At 42.7% G+C, this 18005-nt stretch overlaps 1 protein-coding gene across 4 annotated transcripts in view; it reads right to left on the bottom strand.

Moving 5' to 3' along the window:
* mrtfab (myocardin related transcription factor Ab) overlaps positions 1-18005 on the bottom strand; it is a 62417-nt gene that overhangs the window by 8751 nt on the left and 35661 nt on the right. For 3 of the 4 annotated variants that reach the window (XM_079493318.1, XM_079493319.1, XM_079493317.1), the window contains 10 exons: positions 13023-13088; positions 6856-6911; positions 6129-6204; positions 5103-5264; positions 3477-3640; positions 3210-3347; positions 2162-2227; positions 1535-1719; positions 742-913; positions 114-503 (listed from right to left, as the gene is read on the bottom strand). In XM_079493318.1, the coding sequence (XP_079349444.1) occupies positions 114-503; positions 742-913; positions 1535-1719; positions 2162-2227; positions 3210-3347; positions 3477-3640; positions 5103-5264; positions 6129-6204; positions 6856-6911; positions 13023-13088 (1475 nt within the window). Of the gene's footprint in view, positions 1-113; positions 504-741; positions 914-1534; positions 1720-2161; positions 2228-3209; positions 3348-3476; positions 3641-5102; positions 5265-6128; positions 6205-6855; positions 6912-13022; positions 13089-14729; positions 14761-18005 lie in introns of those variants that run through there. The other variant, XM_079493320.1, reaches the window with a different exon arrangement.

Consider the following 18005-nt stretch of genomic DNA (forward strand, 5'->3'; position numbering starts at 1 on the left):
TATATTTAATGTGAGGCCATGTTGATCCGTTTTGTGTGTCAGTATGACATACTCCATTAGATAGCCTACTGTATATCGCCAGTAGCCTCACACAGAGTGTATAAATGTCTCACCATCTCTCCAAACATGTCTCCATTACAGCTGGTCTCATCTGGACTCATGCCGGCCAGGGAGCGGTCTGAAGGGCACGGAGACACAGGCGGGCTGGAGCTGGTGCTACCAAAACGCATGACCCGCCCCGGAACAGTAGTCGGAGACAATGAGAACGACGGAATTTTAGTTCCGCATTCTCCCGATTGGTGGGTGAAAGTAGTGGCAGTCATGGTCGGCGTGGATGTGGTGGTGGTATCAGTGTGGGTGGATATGCCATGTTTGGACACCGCGGTGGTGGCCACGCCACCTCCATTTTGTTCCTGGTAGTTCCGAAGTCTCTCTAAAAGGTCGTTCTTGGTGCCAGACACGGTCAGACCACGCAGCTTCAGCTCCTGTTTCAACTCAGCAACCTGGGGGAAGAGAGAAAAGCTGATGGACCAAAACTATTTGTTTCTTTACCGTTTCTTTACTTTTTTCCCCGGTTCTTGTTCCACACACTTTGAACATATATATAGTTTTTAGTTTTAGGTTTTTTTTCTTTTCTTTTTTAAGATGGACCTTATGACACCATAATGAATGCCTAGTTTTCAGGATACAGTACAAGATCCCAAAGTGAAGTGCAGGAAGAGTGTCTGCGTCTGAACTCACTTTGAACTCATCCAGATTGGCTGGCAGTGTGCCTGGTTTGGCTCCTCCCACTGGGGTTTGGCTCTGACGAGTGGCTCCGCTCTGATTTGAAGGGGTTGGGGCAGTTGTCGTGGGAACACTGCGGGAGGGGGAGAGGCTGGCGTTGGTTGATGCAGGCTGTTCAGCTTTTGGTCTGTGGAGAGATGGAGAACGAACAGCCTTAGAATATTCCCTATGGACAGGGGTCACATGGACATGAAACACAGTACAGTGTGTAACAGATGCCAGATATAAATTCATAAATGGTCAAACTAGAGAGCCAGGAAATACTTGTCCTTGACAGTATAATTAGAAGTCAAAAGCACACACAATTCTCCATGGAAGAGAAGAATGTTACAGTAGTGGCTTATACCAACACAAACTTTTGAAGTGGGAATAAATGTCAATTTGACATCAATTTCATTTTAATTGTGGAAAATTAAGGCATTTATTAAAAGGTAGGGTAAGTGATATTTTGCGGTACTTTAAAAGGTGAAAGTACTACTTCAACTTAAAACTTAATTTTGTTTAAAGTTTTGTTTTAACTTCAAAGTACTTTATTTTGGTTAAAGTACTACTTCAACTTCAAACTACTTTATTTTTTCCTTCTTTCATGACAAAATATGACTGGTCCAAAAATCACATTATCCCAAGCAACCTTCAAGTCTCTGCAACTTGATTGAGCATACCGTACTGAAACGAATGGACTAAGCATGGTGCAGCTTTGATAAGTGGGCAGTGACGTGAAGCATAGTGCGGGAGGAGCGTCACTCACTTGGGTGGTGCGGGCAGAATGGTGTGGTAGTTGTAGTGCTGCTGCTGTTGGTTGAGGATCTGGAGTTGGAGGAAGAGCTGCTGTTGCTGGAGGATCTTGGCGTAGGAGGAGTCCAGCAGAGGAGGAGGCTCTTTGTCTGCCTTCTGGTCTGGAGGGATGTACTGGTGGTACTTCAGCTTCTTGATCTGGACACAGCGAGTCAAATAATGACACTCTGTTTATATTACTACCACACTTCTTGGTACTGTGTATTGCTTGTAAAATAAAATTATAAATGAAATGTGCTGCTTGTATTTCAACTTTCAACAATCAATTACTCTTCATGTGACCACCACGCTCTGACTGTAGGTGCGCTACCCGTTCAAAACATATACAAAATAACGGTAGTGGGTCGCACACACCAAGACTTCAGTTCAAAATATTTATTGCATTTTGTCCCTGTTCAAAAATGCAATAAATATTTTGAACTACCGTTATTTTTGATAACTTTCAACAATCACAAGCACAACAATAACAAACCATGACGTGGTGAAATAGCAGCAAAACACCAATGTCATTTCTACTATTTACCATTATAATATAACATGATATTCCTTACAACTAATGTGTAAGGCAACTAATGCTGACCTTGGGTTTGTTGTCCTTGGGTTTCTTGGGTCTCTGGGGAGGACGATCTGAACCGGATTTGGAGACCTGAGAACAGAAAGGCAAAGGGAAGCAGTGGGGCTGTGAGAGAGGTGGACATACACAAGAAGATGGGCGGATAGAGAGCCAGAGAAACAGGAGGGCACAGTAAAATTAACGAGGTGCAAAATGTATGCTCTGTACATATTGTCCACAAATTGAGGTTAGCCCTGGCATCCAAATTTTGGGCTGGTTATTCCAGAAAAAACATTTTGAAAATAATAAACATCACAGTGAGGTGAGGGGCGTCTTATCATCGTACATTATCATGATGTAACATGTCGATTTGCTCAGACACATACGACGTAAATTCTCATTTCATTATCAATGGGAATTTAATGTTTGTGTAGGACGAAAATTGCCGATTTGCTTGTCTACATATGACGTAAATTCTCCACTCATTGTCAATGGCATTTAATGTTTGTGGTAGGACAAAAATCTACACTATAGCTGAATATAGGAGACCTACAAGTTCACATGTAGATCATTTTCACATGGAAATAAGGCTCAAGTTTAAGTCCAACTTTATTCATTGCTCCCTGGATTCCCCCCCCCCCCCCCTATTCAAAACAAGCTCATGTTCCATGCTGGATTGTTTGGATGAGAGAATAACAGTTATAGCAGCAGCCAGAATGTGGGAGGAGGCGGGAGGGAGTGCCCATTGTCACTGTGCCCAGTGAAATGTGTCAGTGTTTACTTATGTCATTATACTGTATGTGTCAACATGTTGCTGCACAATGTCCACAGATGGTGGAGTAGTTGGGACCACTGTCCCTGAAACATCACATGCACCTGCTAGCCTAGGATCAATGTCTGCCAAAGCCTTCCCCATTGTTTCCCCTGTACTCTCGGTCTTAATAAAGAACCAAAATATGAATGGGAGAGGACAGGAAACACCCCTTGAATGTTCTTCCTACTGTGTCACCTCACCTGTTCCTGGCTGATCCAGTTACAGAGCAAATAACGTTACTTGACTGTGAACTTCACTTACCTTGGTCTGTCCAGCAGGGGGGCGGGAGTGTGCCGGGGTCGCTGTCCCATTGGTCAGCTTCTGAGGAGGGGAGGATTCTGCACCATTGGTCACTGAAGGAGGAGGCGGAGGTGGTAGTGGGGGGGCCTGGGTGAGGAACTGAGAAAATATCACACTGGTTAGTTGTGCTAAAATGTATTCACCAGCTATTCTTTCATTATGGAAAACTCAATATATTGCCTGAGACTTTCTTAAACCATAAGCAGTGTCAATGGAGCTTATCCATACCTGTGTGGGGGACATGTCTCCATTTTGGATAAGCATGGGACATGGAGACAGCTGAGGGACAGAGCCCAGGGGAGAGTCGTGATTGGTCAGCTGGTCCGGTGACAGGGCATCGCTGCTATCCTCATCCAATGAAGAGCTCTCTCCACCAGCTCCCTTTGGAGAATCTGTGAGAGGATGGAATTACTCAAATTTAGTATAGCAAAATGGTAGCCCATGACCAGCCATATGAAACCCAAAAATAAATCCAAAGAAATACAGTAGTAAGGCTGCGGTTGGTAAGTTTGTCAACATCATTTGCTACTGGTGAATTTGGGATTCAAATTCAAATGTAAATCCCAAATTTAGCTGCTCGCAATTTGCATTAATACAACAGAAGATCGACATTGTGTAATGATTGGCACATCATGACTGTTATACAACTGCCACGGTGTTTCAAAAGTCTGCTTTGAAGTTTCTACATGTAGAAGTAGATAATATATACTACAATGTCACAATATTATTGTGACATTGTTAGAATGGTGCAACTTGACATAATCTTGAGCATCGGTTTAAGCAGCTTATACTATTTGACACTCATTCATACATTAGGTGTTCATATCAGGAGATTTTTAAGTGTCTTATGTGCACTGTATGTACACATTACATAACAACCTAGGACAAGATGTAATCCAAGAGTATACGATACAAAATACATGAGTTTGGTGCAGTACAGCACTATGTTTGATGTTTGTTTTGCCTTATGTGTAATTGTTATGTTTTTATATCATTTTAACTGTTTTGTTAAGTTTCATTATTTATTTTATTTTATTTACGTAATGTTTTTGTTCATTGTACAGCACCCTACAGCTGTTGTTTTTAATGTATGTCTGCGTGCACACTGCGTTTCAACACATACGGTAAGTATACCCATGTATGAATTTTGCAACTGCAAAAACATGTGTGGTCAAGTGTTGCACTAGCCATGGTTCACAAGGCGCAACTGCCTCCTGTTTTATGCTATCGGTACATTTACAGTCCAAACGTGTATATAAACATTCCGATTTTAGAAATGTGTTGGTACAGCGATTAGCATTGCTGCATCCCGCGTTGTTTAATAAAAAGCATTTTTATCCGAGCTATCGGGTCGGGAGGAGTGTGGCACTCAGTGTGTTCGATATAGGCACGCTGACCGCACTGCCAATACAGACTAATAGGCAAGTGCGCTCCCGGTGTGCAACTTTGTATTTCCCAAACAAACCCAGTTTGAGAAAAGTAGCCGGGGCGCTTGGATAAAAATGCTTTTTATTAAACAACGCGGGATGCAGCAATGCTAATCGCTGTACCAGCAAATTTCTAACACCCGTGGCACATGTGGCGAGTACTTTATATTTGAAATCGGAATGTTTATATACATGTTTGGACTGTAAATGTAGCGGAAAAAACAGGCTGCAGTTGCGCCATGACAATGACAACTGTCATGATAATCATCATGACAGTCATGTTTCAGGGCTAGTGTTGCACAAGTGTATAACCAACAAAAAGATGCTTCAGTGCTCGAATATGTATGTATGAGTGTTAAATGGCTTTGTGCAAGTGCTATTTGCCCGTGTTTGGGAGTGCATTTGACACAGGTTTATGTTCTCCTACCCAGGAGGGAGTTCTGTAGTGAAGGCAAGACAGGCAAGATGTTTTTGTGAACCAGCTCGATGGGACCCGGCCTGTGGGATATCTTATCGTTGAGGTCATCGGCCAGCCGGGCTCTCTTCAGCTGCAACTGTTTGGCCTGCAGGGATGGCTCTGCGGACGTCTCTGCTCAGAAGAGACAGCAAGTCGTCACATACACATTTACCACAGAAAGGCCTTTTCAATACAAAAGTGCATTTCATTAATTTCTTTTACGTTTAGTTATTAACCCATTTTGACCTGAGATCAGATTCTAAAAATGTCTTCTACATCCTGACAGTTTTCTGAAAAAGCTATGTTTCTATGTCAGTGGTTCTTCGATTTTTCAAAAATAGCAGACCTACAAGCTCGTAGCGCGCCACTCGGTGGCGCGCTATGAGCTTGTAGATCTGCTATTTTTCGATAGCTAAAGTATAACATATTGCTAACACCAAAAGGGGTTCCCGCCCAAAATGGGTTAAATGTGTGGGAATAATACCAATTAACTGAGTGAAAATAAAATGAAAACCATAAACTGTCAGCATTTCACAATGTTTGTCTAAATTATCCCCATTGGATGATCATACTTCAAATCACTGCATCCTTCTCACTAAGGTAAGGCCTTCCAGTTTAAAGGACCTTTCACATAGAATACGACAATGGCCCTTATTGCCATTGGCTTGAGCCACGCATCACACAAAGCGCACACGCAGCGAGCTCCGTTCATCCCACAGAGACAGTTCTGCTTACCAAAAGTGGCCCACTGGGCACTCGCATTCCATGGCCGCCGGCTCCAAGCCAGGCAGCCAGGCCTCTTATCCATTTGACATGGTATCTAGTGATGTAATGTAGTGATGTAGTCACTCTAGAAGTTTTGGAAACTGCTTATTTGATGTGCCCTGACTAACGGTGGTCGCAGCGCAAACCACATTCTGTGAGAAAGGCCCATAGAGTTAAGAGTGTAATTCCCTAGCTGCCCTGAGGGAGGCACTGTGTGAACCTGACACTCACCCTCCAGGATGTGCATCCTGACGAGCTCCGAGCGCTCAGGACGACTCCTGATCTTCCTCTTCAGGTAGTCTTCCGTCTGAGGACGGAGGTGGTCAGGGGGTTAGGAAGGTTACAGCCATCACAGCTTGCATGAAAATCACTGAATCAAAACGCAACATTGAGCATAACGATAACATTAAATATTCAGGGCATGTGCCTGTGCGGGAACATTTGGCATTTGCACAGACGTCAGCTGAAGAATGTCTGAGACATGGGGAGGAAAGACAGATGGAGGAGGAATAGGGAGCGACGAGGAGGGAATAAGAGTCATGAGAGGACATAACAGGATAAAGGCCAGATAGAAGAATAAGGGTTAGAAAAAAGTGACATTAGAGGTGGAATGCAGAGGACATTAGAGGTGGGTTTGCATTTCAGAGACAGATCAGTTGGCACCACATACATCCTGCAACACGTTGTCAATGTCAATTTAGTAGGGACAAAGGGCTATAGTAAAATATGATATTCTGATGGCAATTACAAATCATGATTTGGGGAAGGAAAATTATTTTGTTGCACCTTTTGGCTCATATAGCAACAAGTTGGCAATCGATTTATCATTGATAGGAAATTAAATGTGGATAAATAAATGCTGCAATATCGCTTTAGTCCTATTTGATTGCAACCATTTATGCAAACCTAGTAGGTTTTCATGAATGAAATGCATCGTGCTACATTTCTAAACACTCACCCTGGCTCTCTCCAGACTTCTCCTCTGCTCGTGAAAGGCTGCCGGGCTCTTCAGTGCTGTAATGAAGGACGACACAATAAAAAGATGATGATGAGCAGCTTGTATGGAGAGTCTAATGCAGTGGTTCCCAAACATTTTAGCCTGTGACCCAAAAGAGAAACCAGATGTTTGCCCGGGACCCAAACTAGTGAGAATAGCAGATCTACAAGCTCTCTGCTGGTGAAAAACCAATCACACACTCTGATGTGCCAGAGTTAGGTTCAGTCGGAGGCACCAGTGTGTGAACGTCTGTCAGTAGCATAATGGTTTACATTTCTGTCTAATACAGTATTCATTAGATACATGAATTTCATGTTCAATAGCTGTTCACATTAATCACTCAGGTTCACAACGTGTCGCATCACTTTGCAACACGCTGTGAGCTTGTATAACTGCCATTTTGGAAATAATGAAAAGAAAATAGGGCTCAAGTGGTTAAGTCTCCCCTTGAACCTTGTTATCGGTTATGTCATTGAGAATCAGACCACTAGCAAAACATACTGCTACTAATGGTACTGATAACAGACAAACATACATGCATATTATTATATAGACATAGCATTCTAAAGTGTATATTTATAGTTTCATTGTACAGATATTCTACTGTTAGATGGATGTTAGGTTCTTAGCTTACTTATGATCCTTGATGACTATTTCTATGAATTTGATGTATTAACATGTGTTGTTCTTGCTTACTGTGAATCGCTCTGGATTAAGAGCATCTGCTCAATGCCTAAATTGTAAATGGATGATACAAGGTCAAGCATACAACACACAGAGCTGCCGGACTCTGCAGACAGCAGATGAAGTCTTAAACTCTGATACAGGGAGTCAGGGTGGGAGGGATGGCAGAGAGACTCCCAGTCTTCATGAGATCTTAATATAAGGGGAGCAGGTGAGGAAAGAGACCTGATGGATAGGTACTGTCAGCAGGAAGGAACATTTCACAACATCAAGCACCCATGAGTGACATCAGTCTACATGCTGAGGCGCGTGCGCACGCGTGTGTGTTACATCTTGAATGGCTGATATGCATACAAAGGAATGTACATAGCACGCCATGATAGAATAGTGGAACTCATAGCAAAGGACATATCAAAATATCATGCATCCTCAGTGAGAATGTACAAACATTCCTGTGTCATTCCATCCATGTGTCTACTCTGTGATAACCCAGAGTAGACACCTTTACATCTTTGACAGCTAATACACCAGATATTGTTGTGGTTGATGTAGAGCAGCGGTCCCCAAACTTTTTTGGCCGTGCACCCCTGTTACCTCCTGACCTAGCCAACGGCACCCCCCAATGCTCAGTCTCGTTGCATTTTAATATGATTATGGCAAATAATCACAGAAGGTCACTGCACTGTGAGACATGCAGCTGCTGTATACTCCCACAGCTGCTCTATACTTCTCAGTACAGCGGTGTTTTACTGCATTTTGCCGTTTGTGCTAAATAACACCATAAAACCGCCATTACCCTTTTCATGTCACGCACCCCCTAGAGACCGTTCGCGCACCATAAAGGGTGCAAGCACCACAGATTGGGAACCCCTGATGTAGAGTACCGGGAAGTGTCTGTATCAGAAATAGCCTGAACCTTTGAACCTAGCCTAGAGGAAGCCTTTATGACCAAGGCTTAAATACCCTTAAATACCAACCACTTCTACACACCATCTGAGAGCTGGGCTATAGGTGCAGACTATTTTATTTATTATTATTATATATATTATATTATTATATTATTTAAAATATTTGGCCTAGGGCATACCCACAGACTGGTTGTTAGAGGGTTCCAACAACTTGGGATGCCCAAAAAAGGAGGCAAAAAGGCTGGCAAAGTATTGTGGCGTCTACCGCTATAATTGGCAGCCACCACATGTGGCAGAGATGCTCTTACTTATACCCATAGAGTACTGAGTAACAGATGTATTAAGAAAACTACTACTATTTGCGTGCTTGTATGCATCTCCTTTGTGTGGACATAAATAAATGGTTAAAGTGTGTGTGTGTGTGTGTGTGTGTGTGTGTGTGTGTGTGTGTGTGTGTGTGTGTGTGTGTGTGTGTGTGTGTGTGTGTGTGCGTGCATGCATGCATGCATGCATGCACGCACACACACACACACACACACACACACACACACACAGCATGGAGCATAGGTGAGTTATTGTGTTTTCTTGCTTTGGCCTATCTTTTGTTTATTTTGCAGTGAGATAAGCCCTAATATTTGCTTTTAAATTAAATTCACACCTGCACAAATACTGAATCCATTTCTCCTTCCCATCTTCTGTTATCACAGGGTTTATCACTTCACTTCTGTTTTTAGTCACTATATACACACATTCTTTATGGAAGAAGTGGAGCTGAAATAAATCATTTGTGTTTCAAGCTACACTGAGGGATACATCTGGGTTCCTCTATGTCAGACGGTCAGCTCTGATGAAGAGCGGGTAGGTTCCAAACGTCACGTCCAATGATGGTGTAAAGGAACCAATACATTGTTAAGCTTTGGAGCATGACCCAGTGTGCCAACTTTATTCTTTTTAGACGGTCAGTATGGACCTCAGAGAAAAAGACACAAAACAAACAGAAAAGTGAAGGCCCTTCTGCATGCGTCAGATCAGAACATGTACAGTACAGCAAAATGTACTGTACTGTCATGATTACAAAATTAAGTTGACGATTAATTGTCACACAAAAAAAAGTTTGATTAAGGATATATTTGTGTTTTTGGTATTGAATCAATACACTTTTAGACTTCGTAATCAAAACGTAGCACAGTGCAGATAATACAAACTACTTTTAATTAACCTTGGTTGAAACCCGGACTCCCCCAGAGTTAATGTCGAAGTGTCCATGAGCAATACTCTGAGTCTGAACCCCTAATTGCTCCCAATGTGCAGGTTGGTGCCTTGCAAGGTTTCCTCTGCCATCGGTGTATGAATGTGTGTGTGAATGCCTGAATGGGTGAATGTAATGCACAATCTATGTAAAGCAATTTGGATAAAAGCGCAATACAAATGCACCATTTACCATTTAGAAAAAGGGGCTTATTATGCTTGGTAAATGGTAAATGTGTTACATAGTGCCTTTATACAAGGCGCTTTACATAGATCGTGCATTACATTCACACACACATTCATACACCGATTGCGGCGGAAGCCATGCAAGGTACCAACCAGCACATCGGGAGTTCAGTGTCTTGCCCAAGGACAATTCGACATGTAGACAGGAGGAGCCGGGATCCTGAGCCACAGCCGCTTGTAGCATATTCAGTCAGCATTATGTTTTGACTGTGTGTGATAGTCTGCCTGTCTGTGTGTGAACACTGAGTCACCTGAGAGTCAGTCTAGCAGCAGTAGAACCAGGAGTGTGAGAGTCTAGGTCATGATGACCTCTCATCCAAGCCCACTGACGTCTTCCACTGTCTTCGGATTTGGGCCATGCCCCCAAGACTATTCACTACAAATACAGTCATTGTTCAGATGTCCAAGTTCGTACCACATGCCTGAAAAAAACATGCTGATATGTCATCCTCGTGCCCTTTATGGACAGCTGTAGCGATGTAGCAATTTGGCAGCATTACAGGATAACTGTACACTACAGTACAGTAGGGTGACTTGACTTCTACCATGGCTACCACTAAAGAGCATCGCAGTCCAGACCCCGACGAGTGTTTGTTGTCATGATTTGTCACGATCAGAGGTGGCTTTGACCGATGCTTACAGGTCTTTAAATAAATACTTTATGAAACGTCACTGGGAAAAATGAATTGGAAATTGTCTTCCGGGGCGCTCGTCGTCATGAAAGGGGCCGGGACTGCGACGCCTCTATAGGAGCAATAGGAGTACCTAACAATTGGTATTTATCGCTGTACAGCGAAATAAATAGTCAACAAAATGCGAATAGATTTGGGCCAGAAAACTCGTAACAACGGCCAGTGGAAACCCCTTCCTCCCGTTGGAATGGTATGCTCCATTGCCCCAGCAGCAGCATCTGGGAAGTTGTAAGGCTAGGATCGAGGCTACTGTACATGTTTACGCTCCGGGTCCAGTTAAATAATATACAGTGACACTCTGGTGTCACTGCTGGGCTGTCTCGTGTCTCATCACAACTGATGTGCTTCAATGTGCGACCCGTGAAGTCGCTTTGACACGAGAAGTGTCAAAGCGTTGGCAACAAGCTAAGCTAACAACAACACCAGCCATGGTGTCTGATTCAACTTAACTTCATCACTTCATCTCCGCCTGTAAGCTATCGTAATTTGTTATTGACAACGTGAACGTGCAGTCACGTTGTTCTTCTTACCCTGACCCCGGCGCTGCAATAACAGGCAGCGAGACAAGCTCTCGCGTCGCGAATGGCACTGGAAAAACAGGCAGATCTGCTGTAGATCTGCAAAAATGTTTCACAGCCTAGACTCCTCTTGCCATCTAAATGAGTGTAGTTCATATGATCTTTACAGACCAATAACTCACCAGGGCCTTCACAGTTAAATAGGCTTTGCTGTGCTCTGGGGCAATAGCCAAAACAAGGGCTGTTTGTAAAGCCTTCTGCTAGGACAGAGACATCTGTGGTAATCTTTTACAAAGTCCTCCGTCTTTCTCCATCACACATTTTGTTGCCATTCCTTCTAGTGTCTCTCTCCCGCTCTATCCCTGTCTTTTCCTCTTTGCATTTTAACTTCATCACACATGAGTTTCTTTCCGTCTTTGCCCTTATTCGACAAACCTTTCTGTCAGTTGCAAAGCAGAATGCAGGCGCACACAACTATAACAATACACTCAAATGGCTTCACACTGTAAGCTCATTTTAAGTTAATGACAAAGTCAGGATTAAATACCTAACCACATTACTTATCTATTACACCTAATATACTCTAAGTACTCTAAGTATACTACTAATAGGCTGCAAACTATTCTGTGTTTGTAACCCTGTGAGAACTTGTGGAAAAATATCTTTGGGTCCTGACCCACTGCTTGAGAAACTACAGTACCAAAATAGTTGAAATAAGGAGAAACATTTTCTATAACTAGCAACTCCTCTACAACCAAATGTTGGAAATCACAATAGGGTTACCCAGTACAAACATGCCCTTGACTGTCTGAATATCTTCCACATTCTTTCATAGCTAGCCCATTCTTTTAGGCAAGTGGCCAAGTCCGTGGCTGATGAACCAAGTTGCTCAACCTCAGAGGGAAATTTCCACCAGCTAGCAAATTAGCAAGGCTGTGGTTGGTGAGTAGGTCTTCACTACTACACTTTGGCAAAATAATCGGCCATTGAAAACCTTCTCATTCTGTCCCCAACTACGGTCTACATCTGCAACAGACATAGTACAACTACTAAAACGGAATGAGACCCGACACTGCTTCTTGTCTTCAGTCTAGCAGAACCCTGAAACAGGAAGTACATACTGGAGAGGAGGAAGCTACAGTAGCTGTCTTGTTTGATAACACAAAGTGACAGACAGTGAGTACAGAGAACACGAGCCCCACACACACACCACCCACCGCCTACAGTACATTTCCAAATATTCATGCAAGTCTGACGCACTTTCCTTCATGGACGATGTATAGATAGCAAAATAAATACCCTGCTTAACGCATGAATCTATCGGGTCACACATGTACTGGAGTTAGACCTCAGCGTGGTGCAGCACTGTCCTATATGTCTGCATGGATCTAAAGCTGATATTCCTACAGCTTCACAATATCATCATGATACTGACTCACAATCGCAATATCGTTCACTGGCCTGTTTTTGGTATGAGCCAGTTGTGGCCATGGATGGCATCTCCTGTAACATATCTCTAATACACACTGTAACCATCCCTTGTGTGATGGTCCTGCTGTTGTAACTTGTATTGTAAATATGTAGTTGGCAGGTAAACTGAGGTACTAGGCTCTGTGATCTGTAAATCCAGAGTTACAAAAGGATAAATTAACACACTTTACTGTATGTTTCTTCTGCCCTATTCATCCCTATGGTCAACATGTTAGACTGAAGACGTAAGAGAGCGTGCAGTGTGTGTCTGCATGCAATGTGAACAATGCATTCCCAATTCAGCTCGTCGTCAGTCATGTCTGACAGTGAAAGCAGAGACACGATCAAAGAGAGAGACTTACGTGGCATGATCCCTTGGCTGACCAGTTCCTCACGAGTGCGTCTCTGCTGAAGTTTGAGCTGGAGCACTGCATGGGGAGAGACAGGACGGGTGGCAGGGGAAAGACAAGGGTCAGTGGACGACGTTCAGCAAAACGCAAACGGTGGCAGCAAAGTAACATTTCCAGGTTTCTTGCCCGCCCCCCCCAACCCTGCACCGTCGTCCTATTGTATGTCTACTAGTAGTCCATCCACATGGGTCTCCAGATTAATGTAAATAAACACACTGCAGGGACGGTGTTGGGCTGAGAAGAAGTAGACCTGGTCTTTCTCTCTCCCTCCCTCTCACTAACTCACATACTTATTTCCTCCTTTGGTTCTTCTCTTTTTCCCCTCTTTTTTTAAATGCTACAGAGGGTGTGAGCTGTGTAGCAGACACTTCCTGTTTCAAAACACCTTTTTTCAGTGTCAACATGCTGTGCCAAGTCTCTTTGTATGTGTGTAGTGTGTACATGAAGACACTCTTCAAAGAGCTGAGAAAGAAAGTGATGGAAGGGGAAGAAATTAAAGAAAGGCAGAGTCAATGAGAAAGTAAACAATATTAGAGAGAGACCTGTCAGCTTTGAGCTAGAGTGGAAAAGGAAGAGGGCCCTGTTGCGCTGTCATTTCAAAACAGGAAGTAGTGGTTACATAACTGGAAGGCTGCGCGAGATGAAAATGCTGCTGTCACACAGCGTGGACATGGTACAGTATCTAATATCTGCAGTTCTATAACACATAATGCCGTTTGGTGGAAGCATTCATCCAAGTGCCTTACATTACTGTAACTGCATGTATATTTAGCATGGTATGGGTGGCCCCAGTGGGAATGGAATCCCTAACCTTGCATATGGTTTCTTTGAGCCATGCTAAACACATTAGGATTTCATGATTTTATGAAATGTGACCTGATTAATTGTCAATTTGTCACTCAAATATTTGCGATTAACGATTTAATTGCGTTTGTCATTACTGGAACATTATGAATAGAATTTGAAACAAAAGTTGCACAGGACAGAGGTGACAAAAAAAACATTTAATTACTTTATACTTAAAAAGAATCATTAATAGTGGAAATAGACATCCAAGCTCAAAATGCGTTGCATTGCGACACATTTTGAGCTTGTAGATCTGCTATTTCCATTATATTTGTCATTTTAGGAAAATATTGAACATGATCATGACGATTATGCAAATAATTCTTGCGATTATCTAAAATAATTGCGATTATGTAATAATTGTGACAGGCCTAAAGACAATAAGCTACGCTACAACATGGCTCTAATTACGGGTGCATTAATTCCAAGTGTTCTAGTGCGTCTCTGCCTCAACAGAGCATGTCTCAACAAAAAAAAACAGCCTTTGATCTCTTTTCTCTTCAAACTTTTGTTCTAGCCTCATAATTGAATGATAATTAATCAATTGAATAAAGGAGAAAAGATTATTTATAATAAACAATACTATGATACCTCAATATTAGATGTGAATCAGTTACCAACACTTTACCACAAAGTAAGATGATTCAAACAATGCAAACATGCAGGATTGAGTAAGCTACCAACAGTACAACAGTGTTTCATCAGTGAGCAGGACGCCATATATTTATTGCAGCATCAGTCTTAGTGCAAAACCATCAGGGTTTAGGGAAGTATAGATGTTAAAAAGGCCAGAACAGTTTAGTCCACACTCACCCCTCCCGCCTCCTAGAGTGGTGGCTTTCACAAGCAGGTGAAGTTTATTGAGTTAATTAGGTCACTATGACACCAGCAGGTGTATTTCACTCAGTTAATCAAGCCACACAGTATGCAAGTACCAGTTCATTCTTCACTGCAGAGTTGTTGTGCGTCCATTGACAGTAAGTGTGTTTGGTTATGCAAAGATGATGTTTTCATGCTTATGTTCGATCTAAATGCCTTGTCTGTATTTTGTGTCTTTGACACTTAGTTTTACCACTCAAAGCCTATTATGTGAGATCTTGTAGATCAGTGCTTTTTGGTTGATACATTTGATTGTATACTGATTGCCGATCTATAAATATGCTGTTTATCTTCTCATTTCTTGTACTATAGAAACCACATGCCTACACAACCTGTACAAAATAAACCGTGATCTAAACATCACATCAGTGGTGGGTGTGGAGTCATTGAGTGAGCCTACACGTCATTCACTTTTCTTCAATAGACATTTATTAAGGTTTCATGACATTCATTTATTTTAGGTTTTATGACCTCAATTACACCCAAAAAACCTGAACTTTCAGTGGTTTGTCTGTGGTTTGGGGTTTTCTGTGTTCTGAAGCCTTTTGAAATCCCATTGACATATGGGATTTGCAGGCAGTGACATCACAGTTAGCAGGGAAATCACAGCACTTGTTTGAGCCAGAAAACCCCAGACCACAGAAAATCTACTGAATGTTGGGTGCAATTAAGCTCAGAAGACCTAAAAAGAATGACATAACTACAGTACACACTGAGCCAGAGCACATTGAAATGTATAGACACCACCAGCCTTCTTGGTGACCACATACTTGCATCGTGCTTATTAGTAATAGCACAAGTCCTACTTTAGTACTTTCTATTTGAAAACATGAACACACGATACATGCTCATGGGAAAACTCTTTCACAGAAGTTGACCTCATATGGGAAACCTTTCACAGAAGTTGACAAAAACAGGAGAAAATAGCCTGTTAGTTTTGAAAATTGCTAAAAACATTGGTCACGGCCTGGGCCCAGGCACATCCAGGCACCTAGGCACATAAGCGGCCTGGCAGTGGATTGCAGGTTCGAGTCCCGTTCCAGACGATCTTTGCTCCATGTCTCTCCCCATCTCCCTCTCCCCATTTCCTATCTACATGGCAATCTATAAATAAAGGCAGAAAAGCCCTCCCCCAAATAAATAAACAATCAAAGGTCACACTTCTAACTTCAGAGCTGAGGCTCTTATTTAACTGCACCAGCTGAGCATGTATCATATGCATTTTGTGTGCATGTGTGCATGCGTGACTGTTTATGATGATATTTGCATGCACATGGCTGTGGTGTCTGTGGGTCTTTTCATGTGGTTGTGTTTATTCAACAGTGGATCTTCACCCTACATGTCCCCTGGGACAGGGTCAAGTCCTACCATTTTAATGCCAAGGCGCCGCACCTGTTTCTTCCCAACATCGCTATGACATCATGCAGCATGCTACAGTTGGCTAGCTGGCATTAGTTCACTGTCCTGGCAAGGGCATCTGTAGGCTCCTGCTTTGCTTTTAAGATAAACAAGAAACTAATGCTAGAGAGAGAGACTCACAGATAGTAGGGCATGTCAGTGCTCGGTGGCCTAGTTTTTAATGGAGTGTGCCGTGTACAAAAAGGGCACAGGTTCGATCCCAGTGAAAGCTAAAATAGCGTGTCAATCATCAGTCTGTGAGAAGGGGGTCTCATTGGCATGCTTATGCACTGTCTGTTCCTACAAGGAAATAATAGCACAACTTCCCATTCAGATTAGCTGGAGAAGACCTCCTTAGTTTCCAATGTCTTAACATGTCAGTCTGCACCAGATTCAGGCCCTACAAGTCACATTTGTATTAATACGCCGTTCACAAACAGCCTGCAATACCAAGAGATTCATTTCACCCTCTGCGATGTAGCAAACACAAATATGTGCACTACAACCTTGCACGCACACTCATGCATACTTTCCCACTGCACAGCCATAAACACGAACGCCAAGCACACACTTGACCGTGCCTGGGCACAGTGCAGGATAAGATGCCTCAGCACGTCTTACAGGGAAGCAGTTTATTCATGGAATAGAATCTTGCACGTTCCTCTGTAGCGCTGTCGCATCAACTCATTCACACGGTTTCAGTCAGGCCACTGAATTATTTCTCACCCTTCTTTTTGAAAGTCGCTAACTTTCTTCTGTATATACTGTAATCTACTGTATGTCCATGTCCTTTTTACACTACATTCCTCATTTTCTCTAGGAGGGAGAGGACTAACTATCAATTTAACCTGGCAGGACAGAATAACAGCAACGATGTCATGCGATGTGGGAAGATTGTCTGCACTGCAGGCCTTCAAAAACGATATCTGAAAACTATCTTAAAACTAAACCTGTATATTCAGGTGTGAATATCTCAGGTATGTGTGCTTGTATAGCTTTAGCATATAGACATTAGCAAGTGATGCAATGTTGTGCTACCATATAATATGTTCCAAAGTGGCCAGCCACAGAGCTCCTTGGCTTTCGCTGGCCGGTGGTTGTAGATCTAAGCTTTTCAGCTTAAAACGGCGATAGGTGGGTCGTATGGAGGACGTCTTGTTGGATCCGGGCTGGCAAGGCACATTCAATGGCATGGAAAATCGCCTCCTGCGCCGTTACCATAGTCATAATTGACATTTGTATGTCACTAGAACCACACGCAGTTCAGAGTGTACATATGATGACACAACATGTTGGTGCAATGTGAAGGCATCTATGTTAACCTGCTTATGTCCAAGTAATCAATAAATAATTCAATATTGATCCATGAAAACCTGGTGTTATATAGTCATTTGTTATAAAGCTGCTAAAGAAATCTGCTGCGTTGAACCTACTTTCCTTGGTCTGTCAACCTGGATAGGTCACCTATTCTGATACTGTATGCAACATAAGACTACACTAGTACCAACAACACGCTACAATGCTTAAACGTTTAAATGCACTAACAAAGAATAAAGGAGATTCTTTCTTATAAAGAGCCTAGTTCTAGCACTGGGCCTATTCCAGGTTTAGGGCAGTTTGGGTGAAACTAGGCCAAGGAAAGGATAGACAGGGAAGATAGGAGTTTTACTGGGATACTAGGACAGTCAAAACTGGCCTTCCACACACAACCTCTACGCTCACAGAGACAAGGAACACAGAGGGAGAGAGTAGGGCAGGACTATTGTGGTTGCAGACTATATTGATCATACTGTGCCTACAATCATTTAATTC

The sequence above is a fragment of the Electrona antarctica genome, assembly GCF_951216825.1.
Source record: "Electrona antarctica genome assembly, chromosome: 22".
Classification (NCBI taxonomy): domain Eukaryota; kingdom Metazoa; phylum Chordata; class Actinopteri; order Myctophiformes; family Myctophidae; genus Electrona; species Electrona antarctica.